At 46.9% G+C, this 17,497-nt stretch overlaps 1 protein-coding gene across 1 annotated transcript in view; it reads right to left on the bottom strand.

Moving 5' to 3' along the window:
* LOC119440584 (sodium/potassium/calcium exchanger 4) overlaps positions 1-11,016 on the bottom strand; it is a 43,648-nt gene extending 32,632 nt beyond the window's left edge. Inside the window, exons 1-2 of the mRNA XM_037705482.2 lie at positions 10,880-11,016; positions 1,285-1,509 (exon numbers count right to left, since the gene is read on the bottom strand). Coding sequence (XP_037561410.2) covers positions 1,285-1,509; positions 10,880-10,928 — 274 coding nt within the window. The 5' untranslated portion in view covers positions 10,929-11,016. The remainder of the gene's footprint in view (positions 1-1,284; positions 1,510-10,879) is intronic.
* Between the last annotated feature and the right edge of the window lie 6,481 nt (positions 11,017-17,497).

The raw sequence follows: 17,497 nt of genomic DNA on the forward strand, positions 1-17,497 counted from the left end.
TGATTAAACCAGAAAGCATGGTGTCCCGCGCGCACTGGTAAGCATGAACAACCCTCACTCAACGACCGTGGGCACTTCGCTGTCACAACGCTGGCGGGATAAAGAATGCAGATGGGAGCGACCGCTTACGTTGCCTCTCCGTTCAGTGCGTCCCCGCAACTTGAGATTATGTGACCTCCAGGCACAAAGCGCGCGCGAAGGCAGCGCTCATGAACCCACTAGACATCTCGGCTCGCCAAACGTTTGCACCCACCGGAGATTGCTCCCAAGATAAGGCGCGGGCTACGCACGGCCGGGCTATAGAGCAGGTGACGTGCACTCACCTGCCCCCTCCGCCCCCCCCCCCCCTTATCCCGCCTTGCGCGCGCTTTGTCACATGACGTTCAACACTGAGCACGCATCAAGCCACCATCCTTCTCAGCTCACCCTCATGCGACTCCTACTTGCACCCACAACATACGGCGTGCGGGGTGCGATAGGGTCTCATCGCACTTGGACTTTATACAGACCCTCATGGCGACGCCTACGCTAAATTTCGCCCTGAGTGTCCATATAACTGTCATCGCAATGCAATAAGATGTCTTTCCGCCATGTATAAGATGCATCCAGTGTTTCTCAAAGTATCATTGCTGTCTATTTCGCAAAGACAACGTGAGAAACGGGGTGGCTCTATATTTGTTCGAGAAACTGCCACATAAAATTGGTCCACCGACACTGCGCGCCACAAAGACAAACACCAAATACTTTGTTTAACTAAAGCAACAACTGATTGCAGGCAAGGGTTGGAAAAGACCTGCTAAGACGACGAAGAGAATTTAATACATTTGTTGTAATTATTTGGTCAAGGCTTGTCGGCGCGTGACAGCTCTCAGCCCTGCCTTGACGCGCATTACGAAACATCGTCTAGCGGCGCTTCTGCCTCGAACTCGCCGTAGTTTGTAAACACACCAAGTGACGCCATTATCTCTCCTCCATGGAACGATCACGCTACGTAACACTTGCTGTCAGTTCCGCTGCTTTGCTGGACCAATGCTTATGAAGCAGCTCGTGTGCAATAGAGTGATTACTTGGGCTAGTTGTTATAGGCACGTTATAGCTAAAGACAGTAACAGCACACTGGACCGGAGAGATGGAGGGATCGAACAAAGTGCTCACTGTCCTTGATCCAGTCAATATACAGTCATGATCTAGTCAATACAGTCTGTCCCATGCACTGTCACTCTATTTGCGTGCAAAGTGGGCGCTGTTACGGAACCAACAAAAAAAAAGAAAGTGCACACTCACAGTCGGCCATGACCTCCAGGGACGGGACGAAGTACTTCTGGCAGACGATGGCGAGCAGCGCCAGCGCGTACGCGGTTCCCGCGACGTGCAGCACCACCCAGCCCCGTTGCCTTTGTTGCTGGCTGAAAAGGTCGGCCGGGAACTCGGACCTGCCGCCGTCGCCTGTCTCGCCGCCGCCAGCAGCGGTGGGACAGCCCCGCGCCGCCTCGCCTGCGGTCGTCTCGGCTGAAGACACGGACAGGACACCCAGCGTCATCGCATGCCCATAGTTATAAATCTAATATAAATGAGTAAATAATGTAGGTGTGTGCTGTATTGGCTGTGGCAGCAAACAATTACATGGCGGGTGATCATTCTTAAGCGTTGTGGAATTTTCAAAACTCGCCTGTGGCCCGTAGCATAATTCTTGTCCTTGAGCTAGATTGTTCGAAGAGGCTGACATTACTAGCGCGACAAATCGAAACACATATTGAACTAATTAACAAAAGTTCATCAATTAGCTTTGTATTTACCACGGCACATATTGCAATTTACGAATGGTAGCCGGTGAGCTTGCAAAACGTATCCGCTTGAAATCTGGATAACTGTGAAGTTGTCTGTGATCGTGTTCTCGCACAATTCGGAGGTATAGTGTAGGTGGCGGTGGTAATTACTATGCTGATGAAAAAAAAATTGTGGCAGAACCCATCTCACGATCAATGTCGACGCTAATGCGATTACGATTGACGCGATGTAGCGACACACCGTTTGCCTCGGCAGAAACTGTCATGGTATGGGGCAAGTATGTAGCCGGGCTCTTTTCTCGCGTTTACCTCTGGAGCCGCTGCGCCATCTTCCGGCGCAGCCAGGAAGTCCGTGCATGGCGCGTGTGCGGATAATATTGTGGCAAGATACGGTACTACGAATACAGCATGATGCAAAGTCTCTATAGTAGGTTATTCACCTGCAACGCCTTTGGCAAGCAACCAAAGAGAGTACTTTTCTTTCATTGCGGCAAGGCTTTGGATGTGTGCACAAGCTATTAGAACAGCCATGGCTGCTAGAGCTTGGACACACTAAATTCTGAACCAGCACTGAGCAAATACAGCGCCCGTGTACGCAAAAAACAATGTCCGTACGATAGAACTGTTCGTGAGAGCCGATGCCAGCCGGCTCTGATGTTGGATGTATCATTAGCGAAGGCGACTAGCCAGTAGCAAAAAGCACTTCAGAACAAAACGTTTTGCGAATTCGGCCAGGTTCGCCTGTCTGCCCAACTTACTGCTCAGAAGAAGTGCTGTGCTTGAGTGCGTGCTGTGAATAATATACGACTCGTGTAATCCCTACTGACTTCGAAAGTAGATGCAGGTAGAATAACTAATAGCAAGAATAAGGTTTTCGGATGACTGTGCTTCTTACCTTGTAGGGAACCTAAGTCAAAAACCTTCCATCGAAAGAAGGGAACGCTTACAGAAGCGCTCAGCGTACTTGAAACGAACGCCACAAGCTAAAGGGCTTACAAATACAAATAGGACACGCAGTCAGAGCAACACAGCTTGTTGTGCTGTAAGTTATCGCTATCTCAGCATGACCTACACTCTGTCTAACTATCAGATGCCGGTAGCAACCTAAATAAGGGCTGCCTTCGAGGCAGTACGCTTTACCGCTCTGCGAGTGAGTGATTTATTTGGATGAAATTGCTAATGATGTTGGCAACTGTTGGGGGTGTCGCCGGTTTTTCGACAAACAATTGTCAAATGATCAAAAGATGGTACCATGGATGATATGAAAAAGGATCTGGCAATAGAGTAGATTTCGTAAAAATGCTTAAACAGTCAATATAGAAAAACCAGCAATAAGACGTCACATGCTGTGCTTTATACAATTAACCACAAATTAAGCAAACTGTCTTATACAATAATACAAAATAAATAAACAAGAACACAATGACATAATAATTGTCAAACTGACATATAATGCCCCTTTCAGTACACAGGGTTAGTAAATCTTTCATAGTCCATCTATGTAATGATGCGTTATGCCATGGCCCAAGCATAGTTTTCTATGTTCAAAGGATGATCATCAAGGGTCATCATTGTTGTCTTGAAAACACACCCTTACTGTTTAAATGTAGGGCAGCTTATTAGAAAAAGCTCTACGTTCTCCCAAGAATAGCCGCACGTGCAACAAGGTATAGCTGAAACTAGTAAACGATACAAAAAGCTACCTGTATACGCCACCTCCAACAAGAACGTGTAATTATATTGGGGCCTATGTAGATGTATGCAGTTGTAGTTACACTTTATAAACTAGTATTGACGAGATCGTACCTCACCCCCAACGCGCTAAATTGGATAGATTCCAACTTCCCGCAATCGTGCTCCAAATGTGGGCACGAGTACTGCTCTTTCGATCGCATGCTCTGGCGGTGCCCGTTCAACGCGGGCTCTAATCTCCACAAGTCCAAGTGGGACGCCCTACTGCAATGCGCGGACTTTACGTATCAACGACAGGCCGTCCAGAGGGCCCGTTCCGTCATGGGAGGAGCCACCAACTTGATTTGGGTGCCTTCGGCTCCCCCCCAATTTTTTTTTTACTCAGGGACCTTTCAATGAAGTTCTTGTCAACTGTCAACTGTCAACGAAGGTATGGGAAGGTAAAGAAACAAGAAGCCTAGTGTAAAATTTACAACTCTGTAACTCATCAATAAAGATGTAAACTGCACCTAAAATCACATCTAGAGTGGACAAAATTCAAGTACCAAACGTCGCTCGGAAATATACCACTAATTTCTGAGTAGGAGTTTTCGAAACCCTCGTAAACAAGTTAACAATTTCACGTACACTAAAGGTTCATATAGAAAATTTGCCCGCGTTAGGTGCTTTAACAGATGCAGTCTGCAGGACTACGCTATGAGTGTTTGGTGCAGATTTATAGGTATGTAACTTTCGTGTTTCTATTTTTTCAACTTACCACTTTTTGGCAATTTCTGTTGGAACTTCAAAGTCCTAAATATCTTCCTAATCTTGATAACACTTTTCTTTCTGTCTTAAAAGCAACAAATGTTATCCAAATCGGCCCAGTGGTTGTCTCATAAAAGTATTTCTGCGTTTTACATGTAGTTGCATAGTGTAATCGGAATTTGCCCCGAGCGTATGCTTTTATGATACGTTTTTGGAGCCGCACGCACGTTCTTGCTGCCTATTTATTAACTGCTGCTTTCGTATGCTCCAGACTATCTCATTTGACTGACCGCCGTAACACGAATTCGGATGTAACTCAGGTCTAACTCCGGTAGAACTCGGGCCATCCTGCATAGCGTCCCAGTACTGAGCTATAAAACACTCGGTGGATGTAGGGCTGTGTTTCGAAAGAAAGGATTCTCCAGTCAGCCACACTTGACACTTCGCCACTGTTCCTTCCAGCCGTGTTTTTGTTGGCATGCCTCTAACTGTTTTTGCGATCGATACAGTTCACGGGGTGGGGCACCGCAAGATAATACTGTTAAGCGGCACACACAGTTCTACTGATCGTAAATACGCATATACTCATATTGGTAATTCTGAAAATGCACTTCCGTGAGATGTTGCATGTTTTACACACACCTTCATGATCTTCATGAAAGTGGTCCCTTAAAGAATGCATGCGCGAGAGCTAGGATAATGTATTTTAACGTCTTGCTTATTAGACTATATAAAATGCCGCGCGACTGGCCGCTCGAGGCAATTTTGCGTGCATCCACGGGCATCTTTCACACTTGGAAAAACACTTTTATTTAGCACGTATTGAGCATCAGAGAGCTGTATCGGGAGTTTTACATGTTGTTCTACAATTTTCTCATTGACACTTTTCAACTAACTATATTATTTGAGAAGTTGATTAGCTAATTAGGACTAATTATTTAATTAGGCGCAATGCAAAAAAATAATCTCAGCATCTCCAAGCGATGGCAAACAACATCACCTGGGTTCTGTCCAGCTACGTGGCATTTGCATACTTTTAAATCTTGGTGCATGATAGTTTCGACACCCTGTATACAGTCTAATAAGCAAGACGTCAAAATACATTATTCCAGCTCTCGCGGGTGCATTCTTTAAGAGACCACTTAACTTTACGTCAGATTTCATCCAAGCAATTGCGCTGACCACGTATGGGGGAGAGCTGTATGGACGTATACTCAGATGAGTCGTAAACGTATACCCGTTAAAGCTGACCAGATTCCTTATTTACTTGCCAAACGTTGCCACATTTTCTACGGAGTGCTGTCACCCCACGGATATAGCGCCTACATTGTTATTATATTTTTGCCGCTAGGGGACCACCAAAACTTGTGCGTATTACTTGTTTATTTGTTTTTATTTGGTATACATCATTTATCCTACACTCAGCGCTCCAGCGTTCTAAAAATATTCTACTAATGGCTTTCATACGAGCTCTAAAGTGCAGTAAAATGTGAAAGGCAGTGTCGTAAAAACACATACCATGTGTCCCATGTAACTTGTGCCGAAATTTAAAAACATGCAAGTGCCACATTGCTGGACAGAACGAACGAAATGCTGTTTGTCATCGCGTATTGCATGCCAGACTATATTTTTATATTTCGCCCATATCTAATTAGATAATTAGTTAATCATTATTAACTAACTGGTGAAATGTGTAAAAGTGTCAATCAGAAAATTGTAGACCACTGATGCCGAAAAATTCACTATCCAGCTTTCTGTTGCTCAATACGTACTAGGTGAAAGTTTTTAGAGTGAAAGCTCTAGTAACGCCACGTCTCGCAAAGGTCATTCATCGCGTTGCAATGACCTTGACCCGCCGGAGCGCGAGGGCCGGAGCGTAAGTGTGGCAGGTGTGACGTCACGCCACGTGATCCGCTGCGGTGAGGCGTCGCAGCTGCGCTCGCTCGGAGCCTCGCCACTGTGGTACCACGTGACTATAGGCGAGGGTTTAACGGCTGCTTCACCGGTGCTTGGTCGCTGAGTCTCGCCTTGGACGGTGCGGGCCATCTGTGCATGCGCTTCAGTGCAAGCGACAGGCTGAATCCAACATCCAATAGACATAGCTAGACGGCAGGCTGCGAAATCTCAAGCAAAGGCAAAGTTGTCTGCTGAAACACCGGAGCAAAGGCAGACGAGATTAACCCGTTATAGAGAAGCTTACCAAACGCGGAAGTGTGCATTAATGAAAAACTGTGTGCATAGTCTTTGCAAAACCAAGCCAAACAGACCTTTCGCTCATGATAACTAGGTACTCAAGAGTTAAACCTCAGCTATTTTTTTTTTCATGCCTGCAAGGGAGTTCCGTGAAATACGAAAAAGTGCTGCGTGACTAGTCGCGTGGCACTTTTTCGTATTTCATGGATTTCTTTCGTACTTGGAAATGCAGCTTGACCCATGAGTCATGACTTGTGGGAATAGGGCCGGTCCTGTTCACGAGGGACAGGAGTACAGTAACCGGGGACATTTTAGGAGAGATCCCTCTGTCCTTACGTGAGCTTAATGAAAATTATGGCGATTATGAACAGCACGCAGTGTTGTGCACCATTTACATTCGATGTCTGTGGCCGCTCATCGCCATTTTAGCTCACCGAGCTGGCGTCAAAGACGTATGCTATGCAAATATCTCGTCAGGGTGTGTCGCCGCTTTTCCTTGAATTCAAAGGTGCAGTTGCGTTTAGCTGCATTGTTCGCCATGCCTAAGCAACAGTTCATTCAAACACCCGTGTACTTATATTTAGGTGCCCGTTAAAGAACCCCAAGTGGTCCAAGTTTCCGGAGTCCTCCACTACGGCGTGCCTCATAATCAGATCGTGGTTTTGGCATGTAAAACCCCGTAATTTTTTAACAGTCCATTCAAGCTCGAGGCAATGGGGCTGTGATTGGCAACCGATAAGATAAATGTAGAGCGCCCTTGAAAAGGCGACGAGATTAACATGTAGCACGCGTTGGGACGAAGAGGTGAGTAGCAGATAACCGCGTAGGAGGCGGCTCACCTCATATTAGTATGATATGTTGCAGGTAACACTGAATTTACGCATAGTATTTTTCAATGCATGGGCACAGCCACATGCCTGATTTTTATGCCACAATGTTCTCTTTTCTTTCTTTTTTTTTTCTATCATGCCTTTCACACTTCACGATTTGCACCCAGTCCTATACGAGTTTCATTTCATTGAGCCTTAAGGATGATGCTTCAGCGCGATGCGGTGTTAGGAACAGTTATTTTTCAGGAGAACAGCTGCTGACGGCAAAATCGCCACATGGTAGCCATCTATTTTATGTCATGTCATTACTGTTCTCTGGTTCTATAGATTTCCACGTTTCAGAGTCTTCTTACAAAACGGCGCGACGTACTCTTTCTGGGGTCTTAGCGCAGCGGGACTTCTGGACTTCGATGAGCCAGATAGCTCACGCTAGTTGCTCGCCACTTCTCAATATGCGCATAGCTTTAAACCTTTCTTCAAATTGGCTACAGCTTCCAATAATGAACTTTAGAACGTAAATTAATTGTGAGAGAAACGAAGAGAAGTAAAATTCGTGGAGGTTTACGTGAATAGCTCTGTAGAATTAGTTACCGAAGCCCGCAAGTGCAATCAACCATGCTTTTGCTCTACACTAGAATTCCATTCATATCAGCTCTGAACCACTCCAGTACCGAGACTTACAAAGTCAGCGTCTATAGATATGAAGCTTTCCCAACAAAAATAGTTGTTCGAATAACCATCCCGTCAGCTTCTATTTCCCAGAAATGTACATCACTGGCTAAGCTGCGCATTTGTCGGCCAGCTTGCTCGGCTGGTGCTCACGTCGACACCAGTTAGGAATCATGAAACTGGCGCGTTACTCTAGTGGGCCTCTGCATTCAACGCAAATATTGAGATGAGTCAGCTCATAGTGGACGCAATTCTTAACCTTAAGTGAAGTTTGAAAAGAATTGATTTACTCAAGATAAGAGACTCCGTCAAACTGACGACGTTGAGCTCAGTTCTCTGAGCAGCAGTACTCCTCAACTTTATCTTAAATTTTGTCTTTATGGCACGTTCGTCTTTGTTCATTTAGACACGATAACCTCATTGTTTGTCACACGGTGCTCATATCTCTTTCTTTCGTATTTGACCCTGTGACGCCAATGCACTGGGAGGCCTGGAAGACTTATTTAATGATTACCATTTCATTCCCTCAATGTCGGCTCGTATCTTACACCGTGGAGCTGTTAACGAAAGAGCACAATCTGTTTTTCTCGAATTGACCGTTCCAAAAATCCATCCATCCATCTGGACTGTTATTTTTGTTGCGCTGCTTCTAAGCAGCTGCAGTGAGTGGTCACATAGAATAAATGCACTGAAGAGCACATGGTGAGTAACAGATAGGATTATTATTTTAAAAGCAGTAAGCTAACCAGGCTGTTTGTATATATATATATATATATATATATATATATATATATATATATATATATCCTTAACCACAATTAACCTTTGCGAGTGGCACAGCTCTGAAATAAACGCTTCCTTATCATTATATTTCGCAAGCCCTTGTAGGATTATTCAGTATCCGATGGAAAGCGAGGTGGTCTTGCTGTTTTTCGTGGCTCGGGGCCAAAACGCCTGCTGTGGTTTGTGGCTGATGACTCCTTTTGAACTAAGGTGTCGGCCCCGTATCTACCTGCTACAAAATACTAGAACTCACGGTATTTCCTTTGTACCTCCTAAAGAGTCAGCAGTAAAGGTTAGACCACCCGATTCCACGCGCTATGGCTTTGTGCTGAAGCATCATGTCTCGTTTTTGTCATCTCGCCGACCCATGAATACGTCAGTGTTATTGCCGAAATGTGGCCTTAATGATGCGGAGAAGGAAAAATGCTTAGTGTTGCTAATTGTGCGTGCGTTTGTGGGCGTGCATGTGTGTGTGTGCGTGTGTAGCGTGCGTGCGTGCGTGCGTGCGTGCGTGCGTGCGTGCGTGCGTGCGTGCGTGCGTGCGTGCGTGCGTGCGTGCGTGCGTGCGTGCGTGCGTGCGTGCGCTCCGGCGTTATCGCAAGCCAACAGTGCAAACTAACGTGTGCTTTCATGTTTCAAAACGGTAAAACAAATTTGGGCAGCGGTTTACTTATATGAAGAGGAAACACGATCTGTTTTTATCGTTTATGGACCTTCAATTTCTTTTCTGTCCGCATAGTATTTCCCGCTCAAGATACATCGCATGTAGCAAAACCGCAGATATCAGCCAACAGCGTGCATTTACATCATGCTAGGGCAATTATATCCTCAGCTTACAAATATACTCAATCAAACAGCCTTCGGGATGCCAGCCTGCAAGTAGCACAAGCCTAATTGAAGGACCACACTCTGAAGCCGAAACACTTACAAGTGGCAGCAACTAGGTTCCGATTAAGTTCTCGAGAAGTCTCGCCAATAACAAAGACACTTTATCGCTGCCCGCACAGGGAATCGGGTCCTAGCCTCTCCATCTCAATGGGAAGAAGGAAGGGGGGGGGGGGGGGGGGGGGGGTCGCTGGCATGACCTCACCAGTCCGAGCATGTTTTCGGAGCAAATCCTACTCCTAGCCGAAAACACGAAGCTCGTAAAGGACGAAGTGCGTTGTGGCCAATAATTTCATAAATTAAGATAGGAGATCGTGATGAACACAGTGACACTTATGAAAAAAAATGTGTGAGGCCTTCGCATAATCAGAAAATGGTGCAATGCCTACAATCGTTCTCCTATACATATTTACTGGCGTATCCGTTGACGCTGGGACTCGACAAGCCCTCGAAAGCGGATGACACGCTGATTAGAAGGATTAAGTGAGGTGCTTTGGTGGCGCCAAACTCGCAGGCATGAGTTCACTGACTCACTGACCCAGTGACGCTGAAACTGGCACCGTTCGACCCTTGAAATCATTTATAATACCATCTCTCGCCTCGAACTCGCCCATAATTCTATCCTAGCCAAACTGGCGTTGATACGGGCTGCGCAGTCGAATACAGACAACTTAATCGCCTTGCCACCCGATGTCGCCAAATTTAAGAAAACTGTGGAAACACATCAAACGCGCCGTCCTGATGGTGACTCAGATACCGACTCGACTATTTCCAAGCTTCTTCTGAAGTAAAAGCCCTAACCGAAAAATGCGATGACTCAGAAAATCAGCTTCAGCGTTGTAACTTGATTTTCGTTGGAATGCTTGACGCGGATGGAGAATCCTGGGCGCAGATCGAGGCTAAAACTATTTATTTCTGCTCTAAAAAACTTGGGGTGTCACTTAATACTAACAATATTTAGCGGGCCCACAGACTGGAACGTTTCCAAGCAAACAAGAAACGTCCCATAATCGTGGAGGTTTCACAGTTTGAACATAAGTCAAAACTCCCTTGTGGCGGAAAACTTAGGGGCACATCTTTTGCTATGCGCGAAGATTATTCTGCACGTGTGCGCCTAGCCTGAATAAAGCTTTACCTTTACGCGCAGGAAAAGAAGTTTTCTTTGAAAATGAGGTTCGACAAGCGTATCGTTGGCAACAAGCGATTTATTTGCAATGCTGAAACTGACTCTGTGGTCGAACTTGAATCGTAGCCATCCCCACGTGCTTCCACATGCCCACCTTCACATCTTACCTACGACGCCTTCCCCGCTCCAAGGGGTGCTCTCCAACATTCGTAGCATTTTACCTACAAATAAGGTGGGGGAAGCCTTTCTACACGATATCAATAGCTTTATTGCTGTCTTTACTGAATCATGGCTAAATCCAAACACCTAAAACTACGAACTACGGCATGATACTTCATTTTCATTACTTACAGGTGCAATAGGACTACGCGCAGAGGTGAGAGGGGTGGGTGGTATTTATTCAATCCAATTTAACCTCCCATCACGTTATGTACAACTGCAGTCATGAAATTGTGTGAGTTAAATTGTCGCTCAGAACAGGTACAAACATTCTTATAGCAGGTTATCGCCCTCCAAACTCTGACCGCTCCTTCAATGATGACCTTCTCTCGGTTCAACTCGATCTGATTTCACGGTTCCCTAACGCCAAAACCTACTATGCGGCGATTTAATTTTCCCGACATTGACTGGATTAACTTAACCGTATCCTCAGCAACGTCCAAAGATTTTCTGCAGTTAACCCTACTAGTCAATTTCACTCAGTCGGTTCACTCGCCGGCTCGAGTTTCTAATATACTCCATCTTGTTCTGGTCTCTAATCCTGTATTGGTTCAGTCGGTTTCACTTGCCATGGAACTAAGAGATCACAAGGTCGTAACATTCCGCCTATCTTTACTTATACCCAAAAAGCAGCCATTAAAGAAGTGCATCAGAGACTATAACAAGGTGGACGTCTCGGCCATTAACTCCGATCTAGCATAGCTTTATGCACACTTTCACCAGTCGGCTCGTTAAAAATCTGTTAACGAAAACTGGGTGCTGTTCAAACAGCAAATTCAAACTCTAACCAATAAATACGTCCCTCTGGTGTGGATTCGCGGTGACACAGGCAAACTCTGGTACTCTAACTCGCAGAAAAGATTATCGCGAACGAAAAACAGATTGTTTCGTGCAACTCACACGTCACTTTCAGCAGTGAAATGGGAGAAATATTCAAATTGCCTGCGTGAAATGCCGGTCTTCTGAGGCATTCGAAAAAGAAATTTCGCCATGAGGAATTAAAAAATATCGCTCAAGTAAACCCTAAAACATCTTTGTAATATTCTAAAACCAAATAATCAGCCGCACAACATTCCGCGCGTTTCCGGATGGCTGAAACGTTCCAACTCAGCGAGCTAATGTCATGAACTTCTATTTTTTGTCTATTCTTAACTCCCAGGCTGCCCTCGATGTACCAGTACCACCTAGACAAAGTTTCAGCGTGATGCCGCCTGTTGTCATCACAACTCAGGGAATTGCGAAGCTCATTTACAACTTAAACGTTTCAAGTGCTCCAGGACACGACAATATCCCGGCGAAGTTCCTCAAAAGTACCAGAATAGTCTCAAGTCGCATCTCACAAATAATCTTCACCAAGTCCCTTTCAGAAGGCAGAATTCCTGATGACTGGAAGGTCGCGAAAATCCCACCGGTTTTCAAAAAAGGTAACCGTTCTGACGCGTTAAATTATCGTCCCATATCGCTGACATGCGTTGCATGTTAACAGTTAGAGCACATTATGTACTCCCATATTACCCGCCATCTAGAGGAAAGTTCGTTATTTTTCAGATAGCAGCACGGATTTCGCCCCGGGTTATCATGTGAAAAACAGTTGTTCGAATTGACCAGTGACCATCACTTAAACTTGGATTGCGCTTTTCAGACTGATATCATCAACATTAATTTTTCAAAGGAATTCGATCACGTAACTTACCGACATCTAATGACTAAACTCTGCTTTCTTAACCTCGACCCGCTTATATAATGATGGATAAAGTGTTTTTTAGCAACATCCACTCAATTTACCGCCGTTGGTGATCAAGTGTCCACGGAAACATAAATGCTTTCCGGGGTTCTCCAGGGATCGGTCCTGGGCCCGCTTCTGTTCCTTATCTTTATAAATGACTTGCCATCTGGATTAACATCGTCTATCCAGCTCTTCGCGGATGATTGCGTTGTCTGGCCCTCCTGCCCCTGCCCGATCTACTCAAGCAAATCGAAGGCGTGGACCACGCGTTCTACGCCGACGACATTACGGTATGGACGGCCCGAGCCGGGTCCGATGCCTGGATGGAGGAAGCCTTGCAGCGGGCGGCAACAACCGTGCACGAATACGCCAAGTCGTGCGGACTGAGCTGCGCTCCCCAGAAATCGGAGCTGCTCATGATCCAACCGGGAAAACCAAAGAAGGAGCTGCCGCCGAACGTGATCATCACCATCGACGGAACGGCCATCAAGCCAACACAGCAGATTAGGATTCTCGGCCTATTGCTTCAAAGCGACGGGAAGGCACACGCCGCCGTCACAAAGATCAAAACTGCAACCGAACAAGTACTTAGTATGCTTCGGAGGGTGTCTAACAGAAACCGAGGCCTTAAAGAGGACGATGCCATGCGCTTGGTACGCGCGTTCGTCGTGTCGCGGGTTACCTACTCCGCCCCGTATCTCCAGCTGACGAAGGCGAATAGGGACACTCTAAACACGATGCTTCGTAAGGCAACGAAGCAAGCACTGGGCATGCCCATATACTCGTCCACGCAAAGACTGCTAGACATGGGCACCCACAACACGGTGGAGGAGCTCATCAAGCCCAACTCTCTAATCAGAGAATCCGGCTCAGTCACACGGAACACGGACGAGCCGTCCTACGCAAGATAGGATGGCAGATCGAGCCAGTACCACTCAAGGCGGCCCTTCCGGAAGACTGGAAGACGACCATTCACACCAAACCTCTTCCTCGGAACATGACGCCAGGCAAGGACGACGAGAGGCGCACCGCGCGGGCTAAAGCCATGGCCCGGAAGCTGGAAGAGAACCCCAGGGTCCTCTACGCGGACGCCTCGCTCCGAAAACACAGTGACCGAGCAGCGGTGGTGGTTACGTCAAAAGACAGTCTGATCGTCAGCGCGTCCCTGAAGACAACAGACCCCGCAGTTGCCGAAGAAGCGGCCGTGGCCCTCGCACTCACACAGCCGAGCGTGGACACCGTGGTCACCGACTCAAAGACAGCCTACGGAAGCTTCCGCAGGGGGGTAATCTCCTCCGCGGCCCGAGCCATTCTATCCAAGTGCAAGCCTCCGGGAAGAGCCATGGAGCTCGTGTGGGTCCCGGCTCACTCGCAGGTAGCAGGCAACACCGTCGCCGACTACCATGCCCGAGAAATGTCAATCCGGGCTGAGCACGAGCCGGAAGAGCTACCGCACCCGGTTACCAGCTTTCGGGACATTACCCGGATGTACCGAGAGGAAAGGTGCAAACTGCCAGAACCGCACCCCAAACTCACCAGGCAACAACAGACCATCCTGCGTCGAGCGCAGGCGGGATCGCTTGCGCATCCCGTACTGATGAATCGCATGTACCCCGCGGAACATGATACGCTCTGTCCTTTTTGCAAAAGGTAAAAAGGGCACCCTGCCGCACATCTTGGCCGAGTGCACAGAACTCAAGACCCCCCCTCCTCCCCTTCCCGCCAACACCCCCAATCCCCAACCCCTTGAGCGATGGGAGACCTTGTTATCGCAGCCCCGCCCTACCGATTCAGCTCGCACTGACGGACAGGGGCCAGGAGCTGCTGGGAACATATGGGTCCCGTAACTAGGGAACCACCCCGTCTGGTACCTGTGGGCACCACCAATATATTTTGGGCCTAATAAATGTTTATTCATCATCATCTACCACCGTATCTCAATCAGCATGGATCAAACATTACTGCAACATGATCTAAACTTCATCGAAGGATGGTGCACGCGCTGGCTCATGGAGCCCAATGTTTCGAAGTACAAATGCATGGTTGTCTCACGCAAAAGAACTAACCTCGTCTTTCAGTATTCGCTTAATTCTAAAGATATATCCCAACTGGATTCCTACCGCTATCTATAGGCATTCTCATTCTTGGACCATGGCCCCACGCGTCGCAGGCTTAAAAACAGACGCGGACATTGTTACAGTTCATGAAGTCGGCTGGCCTCAGTGACCGATTGTGAAGTGTTGGACAACCGCACGCGTTCATACTGCGAGTATTTTCTTATCTCTCTCTCCTTTCTTTCATTTCATCCCTTTAAACCCCTTCCCCCCGTTTAGGGTAGCAAACCGGACGTACGTCTGGTTAACTTCCCCGCCTTTCCTTTCTTCTTTTTCCTCCTTCTCCTTCTCTTCATGAACAGTAAGTTGTCCTGGTCCGACCACATTTCTAAAATTGCAGCAGATGCCCCAGGGACCTAAAAAGAACACTATCCCTTTCCCCTCCTGTAATTAGAAAAATAGCATATGAAACGTTCGTTAGGAGCAAGCTTTAATTTGCCTTCCCTATATGGATTTCCTACCAGGATTACCTAATTAGCTCTCTTGAGTCACTTCAAAATCGTGCTGCCCGGTTTATATCATCAAAATATGATAAATATCCCACCGTTTCTGATATTAAATCACCCCTTGGGCTAATCCCTTTAGCAGACAGACGGATAATCACACGATTCAGCCTGTTCCGCAAATTATATTTTAACTTTTCTCATCGGCATGTCACACTACTATTTGCGCCCTCTCGAACTTTTCATCGCCTATTTAATTCCAAGAGCATTCCATGCCTTCATGGTACAACGCGGGCATTCAATAAATCATTCCTTCCTTCAGCCATCGAAGAAGGGAACAGTCTTCGGGAAGTTGCATTCTTGAGCGTGACCCAGCTAAATTTAGGAAGTCCTTAACCGCACTTTTTGTTTAATCATTTATGTAAAGCACTGTTAGATTAATGTCTTGCACAGATTTTCTATCGTATTTTTGATACTGCGGTTCTGGATCTGTACATTACCGGGTAAAATGAATGTAATTTAGTTCCTTATTGTGTAGCCTTTGTGTTTCCTTGTCTAGTAGGTGCTCAATATGTTAATTACTGCTAACCATTGTTTTTGTTTGAGATAATTTCCTGTTTTTTTTTCCTCTTTTGCTCCTCCTTCTTTTGTATTGACAGTTTCTGTTTGCTTTAATTTCCCACTACTGCTCTTAATATACCCAATATTAACTATAGAAATTTCGTGCTTTCGTGATAGAAAAAACGGCTACCGTTCTGTTAATTACTGTATTCCTTTTATGACAAGTCTTGTTTGCTATTTCTCGTCCCAACCATCCTTATGTAATGCCCTGTAAAGGGTCCTTGAGGGTAACATAAATGATGATGATGATGACTGCAGAAGAGGCAATCAATTATGTCCTTTCTTGGCCCAAGCACGACAATATCCCCACTAAAAAGGACTCGAACCAGCTCTTGCCAGTAGACTAGGTGTGTACACAAACCTTATTTCGTAAAAGGAGACGATGACACAGAGAAAGATAGATACGAAATAAAAAACGGGCAAGTTTGCATTCGGTCGTCTAAAGCTTAGGCACAGCGAAAGCATCAATCCTCAAGTATTACTGGCTGCTACTGCTAAGTATTAACTTGGTTGCTGCTAGGTCTTGGTTTAATTTAACTACGCACGTAAGGAAGGTATTCTCGAGCGATCATTTTCGGAGGTACCTTCCCTTTCGCGACCTTTCGCGTGACTAGCGCTGGACGCGTCGGCGCCTACGAGCGACAGCGTTCCTGGCATGCCACAAACGCAGGCAGGCAGGCAGGAGCCGTGTCTGTGTCGGGCGAAGCAAAGCGCACCTGCGCCGGCGGTTACTAGGCAACGCGAGGAGACGTCATCACTACTGCTTAGGTGCATGCGCGGCTAGGCAACGCGGGCGGCATCGGCAGCAGCTCTGCGCGTTGCCTCGTTGGTGCTGCTATAATGTCTTTCTCTCTCTGTCTCGCTCTCATTTTCTCTTTCCCTCTCCCGCGCATTGCGCGCGCCGCGCGCGTGCTCTTCTTCCCTCTCCTTAATTAACGTCCCATGTCAAGGCAACATGTGTACGGCACGGTATGGTATGGACGTTAGACAGAACAGAAAATCAGGTTTCCTACCGTGCAATAAGGGACGGGGGAGGAAGACGTGGAAAGATAAGAATGAAAAATACGATACCATACTCTCTAATGCAAAATTTGAGCGCAGCTCTGTACGTGTTTACATTTCGCGATATATTGGCTGGCGCGGACGATATCTCGTGCGGCACGTTGTAAACGGAGTGAAGTGTGGCACGACTGCTTCGCTAAGCTAGGAGATCGCATGAGCCAGCGTGTGGGTGACGCGTGGGACGTGATTCACAACAGCCGCCGCCCGACAGACCTCACAGACGACGCGCGCTACTCTGGCGCCATCTCGTAGCCATCGTCGCCGCACTACGCTTTTCCTCTCACGCTTTCGCCATACCCTCCTCCGCTTTCCGCCTCGTGGTTCTGCTGTACGCTCCTCTTCGTTTTTTTTTTTTCATCGCGTCTTTCATCCCCCGTTCCGCTCCGCGTTCGCTCTTTCATACTTCGCTGCACTCGTTCGCTCGCTTACGCCGAGGCACAAAGCCGACGCTCGTCGCAGGAGCGGGCGCCTATGATCTGCGCTCTAACAAATAAACACTGAGCATAGACACATGGTTCTAGCTATTTACGATCACAGCTTATAATCACGCCTAATGCCAATTAACGCTGAAGCCGTTCGTGCAGGATTGTTGTAAAATGT

Source organism: Dermacentor silvarum, chromosome 2 (assembly GCF_013339745.2).
Source record: "Dermacentor silvarum isolate Dsil-2018 chromosome 2, BIME_Dsil_1.4, whole genome shotgun sequence".
Taxonomy (NCBI): domain Eukaryota; kingdom Metazoa; phylum Arthropoda; class Arachnida; order Ixodida; family Ixodidae; genus Dermacentor; species Dermacentor silvarum.